This window comes from Papilio xuthus, unplaced genomic scaffold, assembly GCF_000836235.2.
Source record: "Papilio xuthus unplaced genomic scaffold, Pxut_1.1 DF826961.1, whole genome shotgun sequence".
NCBI lineage: Eukaryota > Metazoa > Arthropoda > Insecta > Lepidoptera > Papilionidae > Papilio > Papilio xuthus.
In genome coordinates this window covers 4,981,121-5,005,005 of record NW_013531688.1, presented here as the reverse complement: position 1 = coordinate 5,005,005, position 23,885 = coordinate 4,981,121, and the positions used below count along the sequence as shown (strand labels likewise).

Genomic DNA, 23,885 nt, shown 5'->3' with positions numbered 1-23,885 from the left:
AAAAAATTTTTTTTTTTGGAAAATTTTTGCGATTTTGAAAAAATGTTACCGTAAAATAAATTATTTTTTATTAATTATTACATTTATTTTTTATTTATGAATATTATGCAAGTTCATTTGGGCTTTAAATATGTTTAAAATATAAAATTAAAAATGTAAAAAAATCTACTTATAAATCTTGCTCAACTTCTTAATATGTTACGATACAAAACATAAAGGCATTATTGGTTCTTTATTTAACGGTAGTGAAGTGATATGTTTCTGTACCAATATTTATTTATATTTGAAGTAAAGAAGATGAATAAAATTTATAAAATTATATTTTGTATAAAAAAAAAATAACACAATGACTAGACTTCTTTGGAATGTAACTTATAATGAAATAAACAATTAATTATTGTAGTAAACATAAATTAAAATTTTAAATATTTATTACATGTAAAAATATATAATTTAATTATTTGATATTAATCTGAACAATTTTATAGCTTTTTTAATGAACAATTTATGAAAAAAATACTCAATTACATGAGAAAATCTAAAATATAACGTTGTTATTAGTAGTTATATAAACGTAGAATTAAAATGTTAAAAAAAGATTATAAGAGTAATTTTCTAATGATATCATATTTGCGCGAAGCTTTACAGAAAACTAGCCTAAGCAAAACATTGAGTTAAAAATTCTTTAAATAAACCAGTTGATAAATCTGAAATTTTCAATAAAATATTCAAAATTATTTTTGCATTAAAAACGGCCAATTAAAATATAGTAAACATTTTTTTTTTGGAATATGAGATTATTAGCAATACAAGAGATTAAACTATAACATTTAGATTTTTTTATTTTCGTTTTAGCATTTTAAAAAGGAACTAGAAAGGAGTTGGATCTTTTCAAAGGAAGTATACTAAAGTTTTTGAATGTTTAAGGATAATTACATATTTATCCGACGTTCTTACGTTGAAGGAAAACATCGTGATGCAACCTGCACATATCTGAGAAGAAATTCAAAGATATGTGTGAAGTCAACCAACCCGCACTTGGCCAGCATGGTTGACTATGGCCTAATCACCCTTAACTTAGAGTAGGCTCCGAGCCCCTCAATGGGGACGTATAGTGAGCTGATGATGATGACATATTAAAGTAGTGTAATACATCCGCGTTCTTTTTATGCTTCTTGAAATTCCTTTTGAAGTAGAACTGAGCTGAAGATATGGACAAATCTGTATGAAAAAGAAAACGATTAAAGACCAACAGAATCTCAGCGAGGGACAACACAAATAAATTGTGTTAAACGAAGACATTGTAATGAGATGATTAATGGGTTAAAATTTGAGATTTTAATAAAGTATGGATGGATTGTGTGATAGAGGATATGCGTAAGATGGGGTGAGCTGATGAGTTGTCGAGGAGTAGTACATACTATGACGACCCTACGTAGTGTAAGATAGGTTGACTTGTGATTTTAGCAATGGTCTGATCCAACTAGCTTCTAGATTCCCAATAATAAATACTGCAAAGAGCTTTACTTCCTTGCAATTAGATTTACCTGTCCTACTTTTGTGATGAACAAATAAATCTAACTACAATCAAGTTGCAAGATCTATTTGTTAAGGGCGTTGTCCTCGTGAGCTTTCTTCACAACAGCCAGCTTCGAGTTGGGATCTTCAGGCTGCAGTTGAGCGTAGGGCGGTGCCCGAGTGCCGTGCAGCACCAGAGACCATCCACGCAGCCAGCCTGATGCTGAACTCGGTCCCGATCCACCATTGAACCTTGCCTAGGATAGAATAATGTGTATCATTTCACATGTTGATGGGACAATAGCCAATACACTTATTAACATATAGAATTTAAAATATAATTTCAATTGTGATATGATGAAAATACCTCCAATGTCCAAGTTCCTTGTGGATATTCACCCCAAGTGTGCGTTGTCATGAAGGGCCATTTGGTAAAGCCGTCCCTGGAATCATCGTCGTTGGAGCGCCTACTCAGGATCATTGACCTGGATAAAATACTCACATGATGACATTTACATAGGAAATTTTGTCATAGGAAAAAGGGAATCTATCTATACTTTTATACCATGTCTGAGAATAGTAAGTCAAGCCATTTGATTATCTGACTATCGCTGCTGCTTATTAGTGTAAGCGACAAATTTAAAGTCACATATCCACTGATAGGAAGGTAACCGTTATTAGAAAACGGGAATGGAAAAGACTACTCTTTCCTGTGATTGTTCAAGAGTTGGTATCGTGGAAGTGATTATGATTATGGTAAGATCCAGCCAAGCTTCATATGCGCGTAAATGGTTTAAGTCGATTAAAAGTTACCTTGGTGCAAACCAACTCTCTGTAACCTCGAACGATTGTGCGGTGTTATAACAAATAAGGATGTGCTTATATCCATTGTAGGTGTACCTAGTGCCCATAGGACTGGTGAGGAAGAACTCGAGGTCACCGCGACGGCTCGCGTTGGCGCTAACCACAGCCTGCACGTGCTCCAGGTAACGCACTTCGCTGCCGCTGCCCGCACACGCCGCTGTCTCTATGCGCAGTGTCACGCTACCGTCTTGTGGAATCTCACTGTTTCATAACAATCGATATACCTATTATATTATAACATACTTTATGTTTGTTTGAGAAGTCAGGAGAATAAGAAAAGCAACCGAAGTAAAACACGAGTCCTTAGTAGGTAACTTTCAGAAGATATTCCTTGCAAAACTTAAGACCGTGGAATAAGTTTATCCTTCGAATTGTGCTTCTCCTAACTTTTGTGAACTTTATCTTAACTTAAGGTATTTTACTCACGTGTGAGTATTAACAGAGCCAGCCTCACAATGGTACCTCGGCGGTACGGAGCGCCAGTTGGCCGCGAGTGCTGTCATGGCGCCCGCATCGAGGACGCCGAAACCGAACAGATGGTTGAACTCGAGACCCACACCGTTCATAGTCCAGTGGAAACGACCCTAAAACAATCGCTAAAATATAAAAGAGGGTAACATGTTTGAATTATTTTAAGAGGATTGTTCTTTGTATCAACACTAGAGAATAAATAGAGCATTTTAGTATAGGTTGCTCTACCTAGTTATTGTACACCGTACCCAATTTCAATCAACTGATATTATTCGTATATGTTTTCTATTCAACTCTATTAAGAATCGAAGTAATTAACTCGATGTTATAAATGACACAGACGTGGTTTATTACACATTAAATAACAATAGAAGTACAATTGCCGCTTTCAAAGCTAATAAAGTTTATTACCTTTGCGTCATACAATGAATTTCTCTTTGATGTCAGCACTGTTAAATGTTGAATATCACGCCAGGTTAGACTTGGACTGAAACAAAAGACGATATTGGAATGCTCGCGTCAAATAACACTTAAGGAACAAGGTAATAGATTAACATTGTTCGTGATATTTATTTGATTTGTGATTACGGTAATTTAGATTTGCTTTAATTTGTGACAGTAATTTTTCATGAATTACTTACTAGCACATAAGAAATAATCTTACTAATATTATAAATGCGAATGTTTGGATGGGTGGATGGATGGCTCTTTGTTTAAAGGTATATGCATAACGGATGCCTGCATCTCGCTAAAATTTGGCATAGATGTAAAACACAGTCGAGAAGAATACCTAGGTTATTATTAAGTTTTTTCTTCATTCTGCGCGGACGGAGTCGCGGGTATATTATATTTACTTAGCATGAAGGGCGAGTGCGAATACTCCCGCGGCTTCCGGTGCAGCGGCGGATGTTCCGGAGTGCGTTGCTGTACACTTGCCATACAAGTCTGTGGTGGCTACCCCCGTGCTGGGATCCCTAGCACCATTGCTGAAAGTACTGGCCAGTGTTGATGAGCAGGACTCATCGTAGTGCGCATTCTGTCCGTCATTTATAGCACTGAAACAAATACTTTGGTTAGTGTTTATATGTAAAAATGTTCATTTCTTATTAGGGGGTCAATTACTGGGCCATTTACCCTTCCATAATTTTTTTTTTATCATAGTGGAATTAGATGTGGTTTTAGTTAGTATTTAGGTTATATTCTTTTCTTGATTACATTCAAATACCTGTTTATAGATACAGTCCACATGGAGGCTGCGTATCCATCGCAGTTACAGTCGTCGTCTTCTCCGCCATCACCGCTCGCCCACACGTAGATATTGCCCAAACCATTACGACCCTAATAACGAAAGTCAAATAAATATCCAATAATCTAATCAAAGATAAATTGTCACATATAATTAGTGGCATTATGAAGTAGCTGTTCCTGTTTGTCACTCTTCCTGACTACGGGAGAGATAAGAGATAAGTCGTATCTACTAGTCGTAGAGCTTGCTACATGATGCTACGCGGATATTGCTACGCGCTACACTAGATGCTACGTTGACTCCCTGCTACGTTTTCCTTAATTTATTTTAATTATATTATCTTTACTTTTTTAGAAATTGAATATTTGAATTGATTTTCGACATCTACAGATTTGTGAATGATTTTAAGTAATTTAAATATATTATTTTCCATACAAATATTTTCGTATTATAAAGGCTCTTTGTTTGTAAAGATCACAGATGATCGTATTGAATATTATCTTACAAGTGTTTGCGAGCTTTTCTCAACGAGAGAATAAAGAAAGATTTTCCTTTGTGTGATGTATTGTCTTATAAAAGGAAAGTGGAAAGGTGTTCTATTGCAAATACGTAAAGACTACGAAGATTTATATAAAGTAATATCTTCTTTTATATTGTGAACAATTTTTAATTTAGAAGTTTAAAATAAATAAAAAATGAACACCCTTTAAAATATTTATGATTAATTGTCGCCTAAGACTATCCGCGTGGAATTGATTAGTAGCATATGTGTTCTTCCAGACTATGTTTATAACAAATTGTGGCAAGATCCGTTGGCAAAGTAATATCCATTCATCCATTTATTCATCTAAACATTCGCATTTATAATATTAGTAAGAAGTAAGATAACAATGCGAGTATAATAAAATAAAAGTACTAATATTCAACAAGATAGTTTTCTCTTGAAATATACAGGTTGTTCATAAATAAAATGAAAGCATTAATCTAAAAGAGGAAACTTTAATTATTCATTTCTGTATTCATATTAAAATTTTATGTACAAATTTTGTCTAAACAGCGAACACTCTGTTATGTTTCGAACATTATATGCCTCGGCACATATTTTGGGTTGCGGTTAGCTAAATTATTCATCCGTGGACATAAACATTGTTTCGTGTTACAGTTTAAATATTTAGCGAACTTTGTGGTAATCACGCATTTGCTTTTAGAATATACGCACAATTTTACTTTTAAAACACATTAGAAGTTTAGCAGGAAAATTAATTACGATAAAATCCTAAACATATAAAATAAATGATACTAATTAAATATTATGAAAAAATATCGGTTACTTGCTGTCGTTGGCGACTTCGTCCGCAAGGAATTATAACCAAAAGCAATTAATGGTCTATTCTTCCAGGCTATCTTATATATCTATGCCAAACTTAAGCGAGAGAGCATGGCTCTTCTGTTCGTTCTGGAGATACCTTGTAACCAACATTCATCCATTCAAACATTCACATTTATAATATTAGTAAGATAAAACTGAGTATTACAAAGATGTTAATTATCTTTATTTTTAATTTAGATAGAAACAAAAAAAGTTATAAGTATAAAAATTTTCCACGAGTTTTCAATTAGAATAAAACCACTTAACAGAGACTGTAGACCAGTGTGACGATTCAATTTATTCGAGCAAACATTAGCTCATCCCTTCCTGTCTACACGAGTGAGTAAAACAAATAATTTGAACATTTATCTTTTTAAATTCACATTTGCATTCAAAAATAAAAATCATTTTCACGTGATACGTTTCTTTTTAATTTATGGAAAATTTCTCAAATGTACGATGTAATCATTATGTCTATATACACAAATATAAGTTTTTAAGCGTGATATATATTTACAAAGAAGACACTAAATTTCTAAATCAATTTCGCCATTTTTTAAATCAAATTTGTACTTGTCGATATCAATTTTATCGGTACAAATTTGACTTCTTACCTCATTGACTCCACGCACAATAGCTCTCATTGTCGCGTTCCTCGGTCCATCAACGGTTCTGCCGTCATCAGTAGGTCCCCAAGATGCACTATAGATATGGATCTTGTGTGGCTCGTGGCCCATAGAGTTAGCTTCTATCAGATCCGTCATGTAAGGTTGATCTAACATACGGATACCTGTACAAATAAACAGTAAAAAATAATAAAAAGTATGCCCGACTCTCCTAGAACATTAAGCAATAATATAATTCAAATAATAACTAATTTTTGAAAGAATTTCAAGAAATTTAGACAACATTAGATGCATATTATGTAACGAAAGTACAAACACATCCACGAAAAACATTACTTTTACAATCTCGTCAATTACACGAAAGATATTGTGATACATTTTCCTCTCTTCGAGATAAATTATTACGAAAATAATATGCATTTTTTTTTACTTTTGCTATGACATTTCACGAAAGTAAACATAAGGTTGGTGGACTCACCAGCAACTTTAGAGTGATAAGCGACTCCGACTCCGCAAACGCCATTATCGCGCGCCGCAGCCACCTCCCCAGCGCACCGCGTACCATGGCTGTACACAAAATACTAAAATAAATAGGCACTCATACGCATCTTAGGCCGGTAAACAAAAATCTGGGACAAACATATATTAGAGTTCTTCATTTATGACATTTTTTTCTATCTTCACAAATTAACGCATGTTTGGAAGCCACCAAAAACCTTACTAATGCATTTTTGAACTTAATGTATTTCTAAGAAATATTAAAAAAGTGTAATCCTCTTCCTATCTTTTAAACTCTTAGCCTTTGGTATTGATATATTCAGGAATTATTCGATCTTTATTAAACATCTTCATTCGGCATAACATTATAACGTGTTAAATATTATGCGTATATTTTTTTACATCAAGTATGAAAAAGTAGATAAAAGTTTGACGACTTAAATTTTTTAATAGAACTAAATTAAGAACAAAATGGAACGAAATAAAAATCTAAATAGAAAAGGCCAAATAAAAGGTTCTAATTTAATTTCAAAAGTTGATTATCGAGAAATCTCTCGAAATACGGACAAAGCCCTTCACAAAAGTCTGGATTTTGTTGAGATAACTTTGAACGTATTCGTCTTATCTTAATGTAACGCTCTTTTTATAAACTACGGTGTATAGTGGTGTAACTATGTAGGACGTATCCAAAAATAATGCAAAAATCACACAGAAAACTAAAAGATAATTAAGCTTGAATTCTAAACACTTTATTTTCATCTTTTAGAGGTAAATATGAATATTATTTTTATTTAAAAGCGTTCTAATATCTCTCGAGCTTTGTGGAATATAAATGGAATGCCTAGCATAAATCTTTTTACTTCACCTTTTGAGGCACTCAAAGTATGTAGCTAGCAGACATTTCTCGACAAGATAAACTCGTGAATTTTATGTTACGAAATAAAATATGAGTGTACTGTTATAAAAATACAAACATGTCAAATGCACAATGTATCTATGAATTTTCACTTCCAAAAAACTGGTTAAAAAACCAATTCTTGGAGCTTTGATAATCATAAAAAATACCTAAACCGTTGAGAGAGAGTCGGAAAATATGTTAAATCTACATGGGGTTAAAAACATATAATCTTCGTAAAATTTGCCATAACAATAAACTATTTATAAAACTATCTATTAAACTTTCGTGAGACATTTAAACTAATGTATAAACGGCTAGACATTCACTTATTAGTCCGCTGTCGGCACCGACAAGTTTCGAGCCCATCGGGTCCCTTCATCACGGTCAGTGGGACTGGTATTAATAAACTGGTATGCACATGTGAGTAAAGCAAATTAAGAAAGGTTTAAGTCACTGATCGTTCGATAGCGGCACCAAATAGATTCGGACCCATCGAGGGCCCATTCAGGTCATTTATCATTCAATTTTAACCAAAATAGAAAAGTAATTAATATATATTCGAACGTATTAATTGCTTAATTTCACGAGCTACTGAAGCGGCAACTGAATGACGTCTATAGAGGTGAACGATAATTAAAAAGTAAGTGGCCATTGATTGTCGTTGATTGTTTAAAGCTCACCTGTTAAACCAATCGTCCGTATACCGCGGGTAGGGGTAGGGGTCGTTACTACTAAAGTCATACGATGCCTCTGCGTTCTGAAACAAAATAAGTCGTTAGACTTGGAAAATATACTTAGTCCAGATAATGAATAAGATTAGTATTTGTAAGCAATATCGAAAAAATTATATATTTCGCAAACATTATATATTTGCTTTGTTTATAACGAAGTTTTTTTTATTTCTGTCTGTCTGCAAAGCTGCATTTGTTCCGGGTAATCTCAGAAACAGCTGGACCGATTTTGATGGTACCTTTACTCTAAGATAGCTTATATATGTGGGCTGTTTTTTAGGGATCGGTACCTCGATAGGAAAAAAAGGAACCCTTATAGGATCACTTTGTTGTCCGTCCGTCTATTTGTCAAGAACCTTTTTTAATTGCGCTGAAGAAGTTGCAGTCCACAATACTCACGCCTTAAAATCAATCAAGCCTCTAATGCGTGGGATTACAATAGAACGGACAGACTAATTTACCACATATACATATCGGAGAAAGAGTTATCCACGCGCGAGTTAACCAAAAATATTCAGTATAATGTATCAAGATGGAGTCGATCATCTTCCAATTTTAAAATTTTAATACCCGACTTCAATTGTTTTAAAACAATGTATTCGTCACTACTTCAAAGAGCAACTCTCATTTAATAATAAACAAGATTTATAGAAGTAGGTATCATAGGAAATAAATGAAATAAAAAGCTCGGCTACACGACAAAAGTGCACTTGATTCAATCACTATACTCCGTATACTTAGATGACTCTTCTCATTCTTCAAGAGAAGCTTTATTTATACGACTACTTACTTTTTTTTATTATTTCCATACTAATACCACTTTTAAAATCATTCGCCGATAAATAATATCAACACGATTTTTTTTTAAATACAAGCAGATTTTTGTTAATTTACTAATATTTCTTGTACCATTCCAACTAAGCTCTATGCTTGTGCTAGGACATAGTTAACGACAATAGTCGAATGGGATTCGAACCTCGGACCATGCGATCGGAAATCCATACCCATAACCATTAGGCTATTGACGCTACAATTTTATTATGGCATGACGTATACAATTTTATTATGAAGGAAGCAATTCCGCGTTTCGTCTGATGAGTGTGCGTGTGCGGAGGCCTAATTTAGTTCTCTTTTCCTTCCCACCCTTTGTCTTATAAGGAAAGGATGGGAAGTGGAAGTGGACTTTTCGGATAAGAGGATGCATGGAAAGGGAAAATATCTTTCTGTGCATCCTTTCCTCCGTCGATTAAAGGTAGGCAACGCATATACGGTGATTTCGCTATTTCAGCGAATATATAAAAAATATATTGAAGAAGACAGAAGAAGACTGAATTAAATAAATAATGTTAATTGAGGCGATGGATCAAAGTTTTTATGAATTAATTAAAATTATCCAATACATTATTCATAATAGCGAACGTTAATTAACCCTTTTAAGGCAATTAATTTGCTATACAAAACCAAACGAATTATTTGTCTTTAAAAATGCGGAGCCATCTAATCCCATATTATTTACCTTTCATTAACAGAGCTTTTTCCCCTCGAGATTCACAGAGAGCTTTCGGCTTTGATAAAGCCCGGCGGTCATGAATAAGGCATTTTAATTTAAAGTTCAACATCGGCATAATCTGGACTCGTCATCATGCGATAGCATTGACTTTTTATTAAAGCAAAGCGGAATAGAATTAGGCTGATTCAACAAAGAAAATACTTACGTAGTTGTATTTCAAGTCCGGATGCATGTAATCTACGCCTAAAAAACAAAAAAAGTTACTCAATAAATTTATTATTGATTAAAACGAAAATATAAATATGATTTTAATATTTTGATATTTAATAAAATTAGACAAACGAGAATTAATTGAAGGGAAGGAACTTTATGTTCCCGTTTCTAGAAACGGGAACATAAAGTTCTTCTAGAAGAAGCGAGAGAGGTGTAGGACGGCACCAAATAGACTCTGCCTACCCATCTGGGTTACGGGCGTGAGTTATTTATATTGTTGTTATTTCTATCGAATTATTTTTTTTTTAAATTGTAAATATCATTAATGCTAGTCTTCACCTTAATAAAGATGGATCGCTCATGTACGTTTGTCAATTGTTTTGTTCTTCAAAATACCAGTAGTGAAATCAAGTGCTTATGTTCTATTGCTTACCATCATCCATTATGGCAGTGGTTACATTTACCCCAGTATACCCTTGTGCCCATGCGGCTTCTACATTCAAATCCAGCTTGGGCTTGCCACCATTCTGTCCGGTGTTCTTGAGGTACCATTGTAAGGGGAAGTAGGGGTCACGTGGTTCAGCTGCTGGGAGCGGTTCAGGTACTCTGAGTAGACGGAAGCCGCGCTTCACTCGCTTGAAACCTGTCTGTTGCACTGCTGTATGCACCTGGTAATAGTGGGGATGATAGAATAAAATTATCAACATGATGATAAGATCTTCTCAACAAGTGGAGCGTCGGAGGCTCAGGAGTCAAACACTTGACTTGCAATATGTAGGTCCGAATCCCGCCATGTACCAATGTACAACTACCTTCCAATTTACATATGTACATTTATCCGACGTTCTTACGGTGAAGAAAAACATCATGATGCAACCTGCACATATCTGAGAATTGAAAGATATGTGTAAAGTCAACTAATCCACACTTGGCCAACGTGATTGACTATGGCCTAATCATCCTTAACTTAGGGTAGACTCTGAGCCCCTCGGTAAGGACGTATACTGGAGCTGATGATGATGATGATAAGATCTTTATGTTGCCTTTCACGCCCACTCCACAATATAAAAAATAAACAGGCGAATAAATTGTATTTCAGTTTTTTTTTTTGTGAACGTAAACGTGACTTTCGTGCGTACGTGTTTTTATTATTTGCACAAAAATCTGCCAGTTTTTATTTTATGATTCATCTATTCTAAAAATGATACAGTATGTATTTTTTCTTAAAAGCAAAGCTATACCCATGACTATTTAAATACATCGAAATCGTTACTACACCTTTTGAGATGATTGATGGCTTTCAATTTCTTCGAGAATATGTTAATTTTGTTAACGTAATTTTCTTTTAAAATTATACAGAAATTCTCAAGAACCTATCAATCACAGGAGTTATTATGATTGGGTAATTCAAAAAAGTAATTTTACAAATCACTTGAAATTTATTTGAATAAAATTAATCTGACAATGACAAGTTAATTAATGAACGATATATCGGTATTGACAAAAGATATGATTTTTTATTAAACTTACATAGTTTTAAATTACTTATATTCCGTTTTAGTTAATATTTAATGAGAATTTTAAAACATAAAAATGTTTGCTCAACGTTTGATAATGATGAGGCGAAATCCACATGTCAGCGATAACCTCAACACTGGTTTATAAGTAAGAAATGTCGCGTAAAATCTAGTATGTAGTATTAATTGTGGATTTCTAAGAACAAAATACCCGTTTAAAATGGTTATCTCTTTTTGACAAAGATAACGACAGTGATGACTATATGTTTTATACAGAGAATCTGGTCTCAGAAACCAACCGTAGAATACAAGTAGAATGAACTTACCAGAGGATGTTGTTTCAAAAGACGGGCGTGTGCGATGGAACGTCGCGGCCGGGCGTGTGGGAGACCGCGGTGCGTGAAGTGCCACTCCGTATCCGAGCCCAGCACCTACATAAATGTCAGAAGTGATGATTATTATAAAGTAGATGTTACTTTTACGGCGAATAACGTGATAAGAAAGGAGTTTATATTAAATTTCTTATGGAAGATTGTTCGGACAATGGCCGCACATAGCTATACACAATGAGGGAGGAAGGAATATAGCGGAGGCATAAAATATTTTTCATTAATATATATCCCAGTCGAAGCAACGTCTTTGAACTCTTCGGTTCAATTATTTTATATAAATAGTTGTTAAATAATACAAAAATCTAATACGACTCTAATTACCATGCCTAAAACATTCAAGTAAAACCAAAAACTTGATATAAATTGACTGTGAATCAAATATCAAAGAGTAAGATTTTTAGCCATAGAGCTTTATATTATCACTTGTACTGTTCAAACAATTGTTAATAGAGACGTCTCCGTTCAATAAGGTAGAGTAAATACGACAAAGAAATACGAAATTGGAATGTAATAGTATGTAAATATTGTCAATATCCTAACACAGCATTTATTTGTCTACGTTAACGTCTTTATAAATAGCAATAAAATATCTATCCACTAAGATAAGATAAATATACACTAAGGAATATATTCTTAGTACTTTTGTGTGTTTTTTCTAGAAATCTTAATTCTAGTTTAATATGTCAATCACAATACATTTTTGTTGAGAGCTGCAAACGAAAAATACGCCCGGTATTTATTTATATTCTTTACTATTATATTATTTACTTAGATGAAAAAATAAAATGAAATTTATAAATGAATTATTTACTCAATAATAGGATCATTATATCTCTAATTTGTGTCAGATTCTTTTAGAAATTACCTGTATTAAACCAATAATATAGTTGGACACTTTCGTTAAACACGTTTATTAACCTTTTGACAGCCGGTGATTGTTATTAAGGACGACAAAGTGATATTAGAAGATATTTATCAATAAAACTATTTCCGCCTTAAGTAATTTATTATGTCCTTGCTGCAGCCCGCGAAAAAAAAATTAGTTACCTATGTATTCTTCCTGAATATGTTCTATATGCATGCTAAATTTCATGAAGATCATTTCATCATTAGCCGTTCTGGAGATACTTTCATACAAACATCCATCCATCCACCCAAACATTCACATTTATAATATTCGTAAGATATATAAGTAAGATTATTTGCCCCCTTCTCCTTTAAAAAAAAAGAAGTAAGATTTACGAATAATCACATTAAAAAAATCATGATTTTTTGTAATGTTTCATATTAGCGTGCGATTAATACTAAGTTATTTGTAATTAATGCTTTTTAAGAACGCAAAGAAGTAATTTTATTATACTTATATTTTAGTAATCACACATTGAAAGTCATGGCAGTGACCGTGAACGAAGTATTGAAGTGATTACTTGAACGATGTCTGACCGTGAACAGAGGGTCAAGTTTATACGACTATGGGCTTTAAGAGTTTCGTAACAGCCTCTAATATTGGATTAAGCTAAGTGAGCGTAATGCTATTACAAAGTTCGTGTTATGGTCAAGGGTTTTTCTCTAAGTAGTTTGTATTGATTGCTTTTGTACGGACTTAAGTGTAATAAATAAAATAGACGGAATAACTTAATTCTTTTCCTCCTGGTGAATATCAAATTTAAATTTAGACTTTTTCAGATATTGTACAACTAGCGATCACATACCACACCGTCTACGCGCAATTAAAAAAAAATTATTAGCAGCCTATGTGTTCTTCCAGACTATGTTCTATATATGAGCCAAATTTCATCAAGATCCGTTGGGTCATTCCGAAGATACCTTCAAAGAAATATCCATCCATCCATCTATCCATCCACATCATCAGCTCACTATGCGTCCCCACCGAGGGGCTCGGAGCCTACCCTAAGTTAAGGGTGATTAGGTCATAGTCAACCACGCTGGCCAAGTGCGGGTTGGTTGACTTCACACGTATCTTTGAATTTCTTCTCAGATATGTGCAGGTTGTATCACGATGTTTTCCTTCACCGCAAGAACGTCGGGAAGAAGAAATCGAAAATCGAAAAACACATTGGTACATGGCGGGATTCGAACCCAGGACCTGCAGTTTGCAAGTCAAGTGCTTGACCACTGAGCCACCGACGCTCCTCTATCCATCCAAACATTCGTATTTATAGTATTAGTAAGAAATAAGATAGTGTAACAAATAATACACTCTTGAATAATATAAAATAATTCTTCGTATTAAAATTCCGTACTAGAAGCGTCTTCTGTTCTACCTATTTTCTAATTAAAATTTAACAGATTTTTAGTCATCGTTATCATTGACAAAGGCCTTTACGATATCTTAATGGCATTTTAAAGGAGTAATAAATTCTTTTATAAACATTAATCGTAAAACATTTCAATTTTGCTGCGTATCGGTTGTTAAAGTTACAGCCACTCTGAGTTTTATTGCAAGGTAATAAAGTTTATTGTTATTTGCGCTAAGTCTAATCACCAAGTGTGTGAAAGATGCCGCGAATACTAAATAAAAGAAAATCATAGAATTATATTCATTTTAATGTCTTCAGATATATGTGAATCTGAGCGAAATTTCTGATAAGTTAAGCTACGGCGTAGCAAAATGCTACGATATTTCTTTGACAATTTCAAAAGTAATTTTATTTTATGGGCTATAAATCTTAACGACAATTTTTATAACATGTTATAATATCAAAAGCAACATATGTTATAAGAAATAATATTAAACTTCTGCTAGTTTTGTAACTTTTACTACGTGGAGCTCGAAAGATATATAGACATATAATATTTTCTCTATTAGTATGCTGGAAATTCAAGACATACTTTTACCAATCTTTTGAGGGCATGAAAATATAAAAAGTTTTACAGTTAATTATAAAACAAAGTTCTAGTTAAAGTTCAAAATAAAAATATTATTTATGCTGACGCTGAAGAAAAGCTTTAAAAAATTGGAATAGACCTTAAACCGAAGTGTTACCTTTTGGTCATTAGCTATTCCTTTAGTCCTTAATTTTATTTTTCCTGACTGATAGAACGACATACGTGGTTTTAATAAACGCAAACTACAAAAAACATCTATTGCAGGTACAGCTAAACCCGTGCAAATCACAAACACACAGTAGACAGGCGTGCGGAGGAAGCATTTCCACGCTGCGCCTGAAGAATGTGCGTAGTGGAAGCCTAATTCGAGTCCCTTATCCCTTCCCTCCCCTTTTGTTATAAGAAAAGGTCACCAGTTGCTTCGCTGTTTCGGTGAGATTAGCAGGCCATTTGATTGTTAGATATCTTATTTTTATAAAAAAACAATCTATTGGTAGGACAGAAAACAATATGAACAATTCGTTTATGTTCCAATTATTATAGCGAGACAATAAACTTGTACAAATATTTGGAGGACGACGCCATAACTGAGGATATTATGACGTCATAAATGCCACTCCACTAATAAGTTCCGGGCCCTTCATTACTCTGTGATAATAAATGAACATCGGAGCTATCAAAGTTTGCTTTATTTAATTACAAAGGGGACGTGCTTCATTGCTAGCGAATGTGCCCAGCTCTGAAACAACAGTGATTAATGGTTTGGGAAATTTTGGAAATTACAATTAATTCACATTCTTCTGAAATTTTATTAACTATTTTCTAAACCACTCCGAGACTTTATTTCTCAATAGAAATTAAGTCTTTTTTCTATAAAAGTAGAGTGTTATATGTGTGCTTTCATGTATGTCCTACATCTAAGTCAAATTTCAGGGAGATCTATGCATCCGTTCTGAAGATATATTCAAACATTCACCCATCCATCCAAACATTTGGATTTATCATGTTAGTGAGATGGGATTTTATATTTAATATATAGGCACAAATATTTGTGGAAAATCAAAGAAAAATACATTAAAAAATTGGATAATAATACACATTTGTTTCGAGATATTTCCCAAACTTTACTTTTTATTCAAGTTTTTTAATGTTACAAAAAACTTGCTACACGCTACGGCGTAGCAAAATGCTACGCTATATCTTTTCTCTACCAATGACATGACAGAATAAGGTTACACGACTCGGGTCTTAATTAAAGGGTGTCATGTTGCTTGTTAACAGCTAAGTACTAATTTTCTTTTTCTTTTACAAATAAATTCAGAAGATTCTGAAAGTATTTTTATTTATATTGAAAGTTAAGCAAATAAAATACGAGTATATGACATGTTTGATAAAATAAAATTTAAAAAAAAAGTTCTATAAAAAAAACTTCAACAAGGTTCACTTACTCCGAGAGTTGAAATATTTCTGGTAACAATCAGTAGTTGTAATTTTATGACTCGTCTTAAAAAATATTCCTTATGTTTAATTTAAAATTGTCCTTTAAAAGTTTCCCCAAATTTTATTAGGAAATTTATTCACTTTAGTATATGAAAATGTTATAATAACTTTTTTTTAAATTACACTACGGTCGCCATTATATTTTTTAATATTATAACTGTCCATTTACTTATCTCGTTTTATGAAAAACATAAAGTTGTAAAAAATTAATAATAAAAAACAAATCCACATCATCTCTGACCTTGATATTACCTAGTAATATAGTTTTTCGTACATTTTTTATTCGAAATCATTAACTTCATTTGTAATACAGATGAAATAATCAATAAAAGCAATTCGACAAATTGCCTTTGACCTTTCAATACAACAAAAGTGGAGTTGTTAAGAGGCTTTTGTTCAATTTCAACAGACGTAAAAAAATATATTTACGGCTTTTCCTAAAATTGATGTTATCTGATATGACATTTTTATTATAACACAACAAAGTTTTAACAAAGAACATAACCAAAAATTGTTTTGTAAAATTGCCAAAGTTAATGTCAATATACATAGTCCTAAATCCAAACGGTTGCTGATAAAATAGGATTTTGTTTGTCTTCTATACCACATAAGGGTTAGGCAATCGTGAAAGTTTAGTCATTTCAAATTCGTCCACTACATGAACCTACATGGTTTCAGACAAGGTTTAATAATTAATTTCAAAAAATCATCTATTAAATATATATATGTATATATATGGGTTTCGGAGTCGATAGATCGATCTAGCTAGCAATCATTTTTAGAAAATGTCATTTTATTCGTGTTTTAACGATAATCAAATTACACATAAACTTGGAACAAAAATAACAAAAAGGAGGCATTTTGAGTAATCTCAAGTGAAAAATATGACTCTTTCTGAAATCTATTTGCGAATAACACAAAAAATTATGCCGATCAAAGCTCGGTCATCCAGGTACGAGTACTATTGACTTATAACTACAATATATCTAGATATCAATCCCGTAGACTATTCTGAATTTAATTAACTCACGCTGTCTCAATCTGACGCGCCTGAGTATTAAGAATAACCGGTTCTATATGTACAGTTATATGTGTGATAAAAACATTGATTGGGTACAAAGTTCCCCCTTTATATTTAACGCTTGAGTAAATCCGAAAATCCCCGCTTTGCCTCCTATGATTATTTAATTTTATTTCAAAGAACTGGAGTAAATTAATTCTTTTTTTTTCTAAATGTATTGATATTTATTGTTATCTCTGTATTTTAAAAGAGAATGAGAGAGGAAACAATATTTTTTATGCAAGCGTTTCGACAGTGGAAATCAACAGTATAAGAAAACCGAATGGGTATCTTTTGTTCCGAAGGAAATTCGTAGGCGGTTTCATTAGGATAGTGTGGGCATCTGAGTCTCTACGTCACATATATCATCTAAGCATTATGAATACGTAATGAAAGGTCATGTCAGTAGCACTCGAAGTGATGTGTATTCACTTTATCTTCTATACTCTACTAGCAGTTTCATAAAAAAAAAACCAGTTAAAGAATTTTTTAATCTAATTAAATCCGCGCGGACGAAGTCGCGGGCGACAGCTAGTATTAATACAGATTCTCTGTTTATTTATTATTGAAAAAGCTGCGAAATTTAATGATAATTAGCTACAAAAAAACAATTACTATCCAAGTCAATAAAGACTTACATTGGTTACTTTTTTTTTTTTGATCGGACAATTTTATAGTAATTGTCGTTAGTGCAAACACTTCGTAAAAAATAAAATCTCTTTGGTACTTCAAATATCAGTATAGATATAAAATAAAAACTGTCTGGATAGTTTTTATAAGAAAGTAATGTGGCGTAAGAAAACAAAGTTGTCTAGAAAGGAATTTTTACACCATTTTCTCGTACGATATTTTCGTTAAGTATGACATAGTTATGTTGAATCTAGCATTTTATTCAATGTGCTAAATATTCTAACTTTCTATAAGGAACAATTCAGTCAAATGAGACAAAGTATTGTCATTTGAGTTCACAACATGTCACATACAGACCAATGTTTGAATGCGTTTACTCTATATGTATATCAGTTTTAACTATGCTCTAGGGTGCGGATTTAGGTCACGACGCTGTCTATACGAGTTTTGTCAATGTGTGAGTGAGACACCGGAACTTTCTACATAAGCGACATATAACACTTTATGTATCAACTTTATACATATGTATCAAAGACACATACATAGTGAGAAGCTATCCTATGGCTATTAGATATGAAACTCATCTATAATTTGTCTACTTGTTGCATGCTATTAGTCACTTTAGCTCGTTTACCACGTCCTTATAGTTAGCAGTCTTTACTCCAATCATCTATCAACGCAGTACTCTTATTCCAGAATCTAGACAACAACTACGTTGATAAATTAAGTCTCTTAGAAGAGAAGTTACTAAGTTACCTAACTATCATATCATCTACTAATATTAAATGCGAATGTTTAGATGGATGGGTTATTAGAAGGTATCTTCATAACGGCTTAAGGAATTTCAGAGAAATTTGGCATGGATGTTTAGATAGTCTGGAAGAACCTATAGGCTAGTAATTAAGTTTTTTATTTTATTTCGTGCGGACGTCGCGGGTGACAGCTAGTGTATGATAAAATTTCCCTCATTCTAGCTGTCCCTTGTGATAATCTGATAACGTGTGCCTGTACATATCTTTAACGATATTTTTAATGCGTTTTTTAGTCGTTAATCTTTTTAATAGTTCCATATAACATGTGTATTTTAAATGACAAGAAAGATCATGGCTGGTTTATTAAAAATGACGCTGTTATCTTATGTAAACGAAGTAATTTGTAAAGCTTAATTGTTCAAACAAACAGCAGTACGAAATACAAATATTACACTAAAAGTTTCATTTGTATGCAAATGAGTTAGTAAAATTAATGCTAAACGAAGTTGGTCCCAGCTTTTCCTCATTTGTAAAACGCTTAGGAATATTTAACAACTCTAAACCTAAGTAAATAGGAATATTGTTAATACGTAAATATAAAAAAAATGGAATATTACATTTACTGTTATAAGTAGAGAATTTAGGAAGAGGTTTAGTAAGAAAATTACTTATTAGAGAAAATAACTAATTGATCACCAAGATTTGCGTGTTACATCGATTTTTCTTCTCGTTTTAAGATAGTTAAAATGACAATGGACTGGAAAATATGATGATGGTAAAAGATGAACCGATCAAGAAATTATTGATGATCAAAAAGTGAGTACAATTCAGATAATTGATAATAATTATGATTAACTTAAATTTTTCTTATATTAAATGCAGTCATATATAAACTACCAGACCACCGGTGGCTCAAGAGTTAAGCGTTGTCTTATAATTTGCAGGTCCTGGGTTCGAATCCCGATATGTTCCAATGCGTTGTTCAATTTTAGATTTAATTATGTACATTTATCCTACGTTCTTACGGTGAAAGAAAATACCGTGAAAGAATATCAAAGATATGTATGCTGTCGGCCGGCAGTGGGCCACTATGGTTGACTATAGCTTAGTCGCCCTTAACTTAGGGTAGACTCCGAACCCCTCAGTGGGGTGGTATAGCTGATGATGATATAGCTACTGTGAAAGACATGGGAAATTTTGTGTAATTTTTTGACGTAAAATCGAAAGCCGAAATAACGAGTACAGTGAACCGTCCCGCATTCCACGTCGTAACTAAGCAATTGTATCGTTATCAATGTCAGGGATAAAGTAGACTTATCTTGCGACAACGATGTTAACGATTATTTCGAAACATTTGACACACACGCGGACATAAAGTCAATGCGTTTGAAGCAATAAACAAGCTTTACTTAAAACAAGCTGTTGTCCGCGAAATTAAAAAATATAGTCTACGTGTTTCGTCAGACTATGTTTTACATCTATACCAAATTTCAGCGAGATCTATGCAGCCGTTCCTGAGATATCTTCAAACAAACATACATCCATCTAAACATTCACATTTATAATATTATTATCATCATCAGCTCACTATTCGTCCCCACTGAGGGGCTCGGAGCCTACCCAAAGTCACGGGTGACTAGGCCATAGACAACCACGCTGGCCAAGTGCGGGTTGGTTGACTTCACACATATCATTGAATTTCTTCTCAGATATGTGCAGGTTGCGTCACGATGTTTTCATTCACCGTAAGAACGTCGGATGAATGTACATATGTAAATCGGAAATCGAAAAACACATTGGTATATGGCGGGATTCGAACCCAGGATTGCAAGGCAAGTGCATAACCCCTGTTCCGCCGACGCTCTTAATATTATTAAGATAGTTAAATATTACAGTAGTGCTGTTTTATATTGTTTAAATAAAATAACCATGTCAACTGTAATTGCGTAATAAATAACATAAAAAACACGAGGAAAACACGTAAAGCTAGCGATTAAGTAATGCGCAGTCTTAAATAAAGGCTTACATTTAAGCCGCGGCCTCGTTGTACCACGAAACGTTAGTTCTTTGTTAATTTTGTTTGTTATATATGTTTATTAAAATAGAAACAAGATTGAAATGTTCCAACGTCGCATAACCTCACATATGTTAACGAATTATTAAAAAATATTTAAAAAAATATCTGCGAAGAAATTCAAAGATATGTGTGAAGTCAACCAACCCACACTGGGCCAGCGTGGTTGACTATGGCCTAATCACCCTTAAATTAAGGTAGGCTCCGAGCCCCTCTGAGGGGACGTATAGTGAGCTAATAATGATGATGATGAATGATTACTAAAGACGACGGGATAAAATTGTTGCGTTTACTAAGTAACTAACCGTTGATTTCCGATACCAAAATATCTTTATAAATCATATCGTAATCCTTGTCATTATCGTAACAAAACAGTGATAAGAATATATTTTAAAGGGAGTTTTGGTCTCAGAAACCCAGGATAAATATCTTATGTTTATTTGCATACTTATAATATGCGCTAAATGTATGCCAGATTCTTACAATCAACAAGAGATGAAGTGACACTCCAGAATTTGAAAATCCTAAATTGAATAAGAAACAATATGAAAAGTAGTTCTTATTACTTTGAACAGTCGAAAGGTTAATTGACACTTTAGTTAGTAGTCCCTTAAAATAAAGCTTTATTCTTTTATCTGTTAAAGTTTAAAAACTCTCGTAATTAATATTGCAATAGCTTTGTCCTAAAAGCTTTTACCAATTGAGTAATTCGTAAAACTTCACATTAGATGTATTTGAAAATAAGCTACCAAGAGTTAAGCTTTAAAAGTTATCTGCTCATTTGAATTTTGACGTAATGTTGGAATTATAAAAAGCGGGAAAACATTTTTTTTTTGTTTTGGAAGATTTATAAATGTCCCATTAAATTTGAATTTAGAAACTGTGTTAAAGGAAATATATAAAAAGGATTAAGTTCAAATTTAATTAATTTGCGAACAATAACTTTTTAAGCATTCGAATTAAATTGAGAAAGAAGGCGATTTAATATGTATAAGTGCAAATTGATTTGGAAAAGTATTTATTGCGAAAGAAAAAACCAATCAACATCGTTGAAAGTGACTCTGAAATAGAAGCCGTATGAACGACACTCGTTTTCAAGTTTATCAGTGGCCAGTAATACCGGAAGTTAATCACACAGTATAGTGGGAGGATAAGATACAACATCTGATTGGATTCAGTAGTGCCACCATAAATTGAGATATGAAATACAGAATGGCGCGATTAGTGGCTTATGTTTACTAAAGTTTCACGTGGTCACTCACCGGTCCTAAATTATCGAAGCCGTGGTTGCGGGCGACCTCATGGGCCTCCTCGTGGTTCAGGGACCGTTTAAAACGGACCAGGAAGGAGTTGGTGAAGACCTCTCGGGTGGCGACGCTGGAAACGCTGGCTACGAGTACCGTGGCGGCTAAGCATTGCAGCCACATGTTCGCGCTCTGGCCGGCGGCGCCTGACTGAGGCTCGTCGTCTCTGACGTCACCGTATATCGACCGCGCGACCGCGCATGCCTCGCCCAAGCTCCACAGATTATGAAAGGACCGGCATGACCATTGTTTTGAATTAAAACAACCCACATTCAGCCAACGTGTCGTAATCGTTTCGTACTGAAAGTCGAGTATTGCGACTACTAAAGCGTTTACATTGGCTGTAAGTGTTATCTTTTTTATAGCTTTCTTGAAATTGAGTCAGTGGCTTATGTGCTATGATTTTTTTATGATTTCTGTTTTGTTGAGTTTTTTTTCAGTAAATTAAATGGCTTGTTTCATGACCTATGTTACGAACAGGTTATTGAATTTGTCTTATGTCCATAAAATCGTTTTTACGTTAACTTTCATGAAATGCGTCTGAAAAGGGCATTTCTACATCAATATTTGTCGTCCGTCGCGTTGTTTGCGCTTTTGGTTCTTTCAAATTGAATCATATCAGCGAACTTTATCTTCCTCACCCTTTGGATTTACATATTTATGCCACGTTCGTGGTTCACATATGTAGGTTTGATCTGACGAATAAGAAACTATTTTTAGTAAATCAAAAATGATTTAGAAAATGAATAACGTAATAAGATTAAAATAAAATCGTGATTCTTTTATTTCTTACTGACCAATGACGCGCAATGTTACCACATAAAAGTCGTATAATTTTCTTGTATCTTTTCTTCCCGAAATTCGTTGAGCCCAGATAATTAGTTTATTCCAGTTATTTTTTCGGCGTTCAAAGTTATCTTTATTCGATTTATAAAATCTCCCGGCCTTTTTTATTATTCAGTACAATGTATTCCGCCTCGCTTATCTCTAAATCTGCCCAAACTTTCGGGTCCGAAAACGCAGATTAATGTAAATCGTCCAATAAATTTTGGCAACCAAAATTTCTCTGATCAATTGGGTTTGTAACAAAACAAGTATGTTTAAGTACTTTTAATACACATTAACAAATAAATAAAGAATAATAATTTTCCTGTTTATTTTGTAACTATGAATCTATAGAATAACTTAAAAATATATACATAAACTTATTATTGAATTACTTAACTCTATATTAATTATTAAGTCACTAATTAAATTAAAATTAATCTACCAAAATAATACTATAAACTAAAACTAAACCAAACTAAATAATATAAAAAATCGATCCCAAATCGCTGCGGTCGCACGGTAGGGTTCCCAAGAGGCTGGCGGCATTTCCCCGTTAAATAAATAAAGTAATTTTAAAGAATTGTAAAAAATATTCCAACAATAGTTTTACTTTCCCGTTCAGACATTCCTTAAGGATTATCATCATATTTAACAGCCTTTGCCAAAGACGGCATTCAACTTTTGTATCTCGAAACTCTATAATGAATGAAATAAAAAGTATAAAGTTAATTGCATTTACAAAGGTATCGTAAATTGCATTTACTTCGATGAACAATGTAGCGGTCTAATATGTAACGTAGCTAATATGTCAGGTAAGAGGTTTTCCTTTTAAATTAAATTAGTCATGCGCTTCCGTAATTATAGGCTTTAAACAATGTATATATTAAGGTCATTGCACACATAAGCCTATTCAAATTACATGGGATTGCACTCAATACAACCTCCTGGGTAGCCGTGTGGCTAAGATCATAGGCTTAGACACCACAACTTTCGTAACATCGAAGTGTCAAGTCAACTTTATCAGGTGTGAGGAT

At 33.3% G+C, this 23,885-nt stretch overlaps 1 protein-coding gene across 1 annotated transcript; it reads right to left on the bottom strand.

The window, feature by feature from the left end:
- Window positions 1–1,082: 1,082 nt before the first annotated feature.
- Window positions 1,083–23,497, bottom strand: amon (prohormone processing protease amontillado). The gene is made up of 15 exons (XM_013315048.1): window positions 23,462–23,497; window positions 21,982–22,323; window positions 11,788–11,892; window positions 10,378–10,612; window positions 9,937–9,974; window positions 8,171–8,247; window positions 6,573–6,661; window positions 6,083–6,258; window positions 4,079–4,191; window positions 3,708–3,908; window positions 3,265–3,340; window positions 2,809–2,966; window positions 2,419–2,583; window positions 1,886–2,003; window positions 1,083–1,775 (listed from the first exon to the last, which is right to left on the bottom strand). Exons 1-15 carry the CDS (start codon window positions 23,495–23,497, stop codon window positions 1,602–1,604), a joined length of 2,103 nt encoding a protein of 700 aa, XP_013170502.1. The 3' UTR covers window positions 1,083–1,601.
- Window positions 23,498–23,885: the final 388 nt, after the last annotated feature.

Bases quoted from the DNA above. Each gene is read 5' to 3' on its own strand.
- amon (XM_013315048.1), bottom strand. From the start codon at position 23,497: ATGATGATAATCCTTAAGGAATGTCTGAACGGGAAA. The intron at 6,259-6,572 runs GTGAGTCCACCA...TTATTTGTACAG, and splicing joins TTATCACTCTAAAGTTGCTG to GTATCCGTATGTTAGATCAA. The intron at 3,909-4,078 runs GTATTTGAATGT...TATTTGTTTCAG, and splicing joins TGGACTGTATCTATAAACAG to TGCTATAAATGACGGACAGA.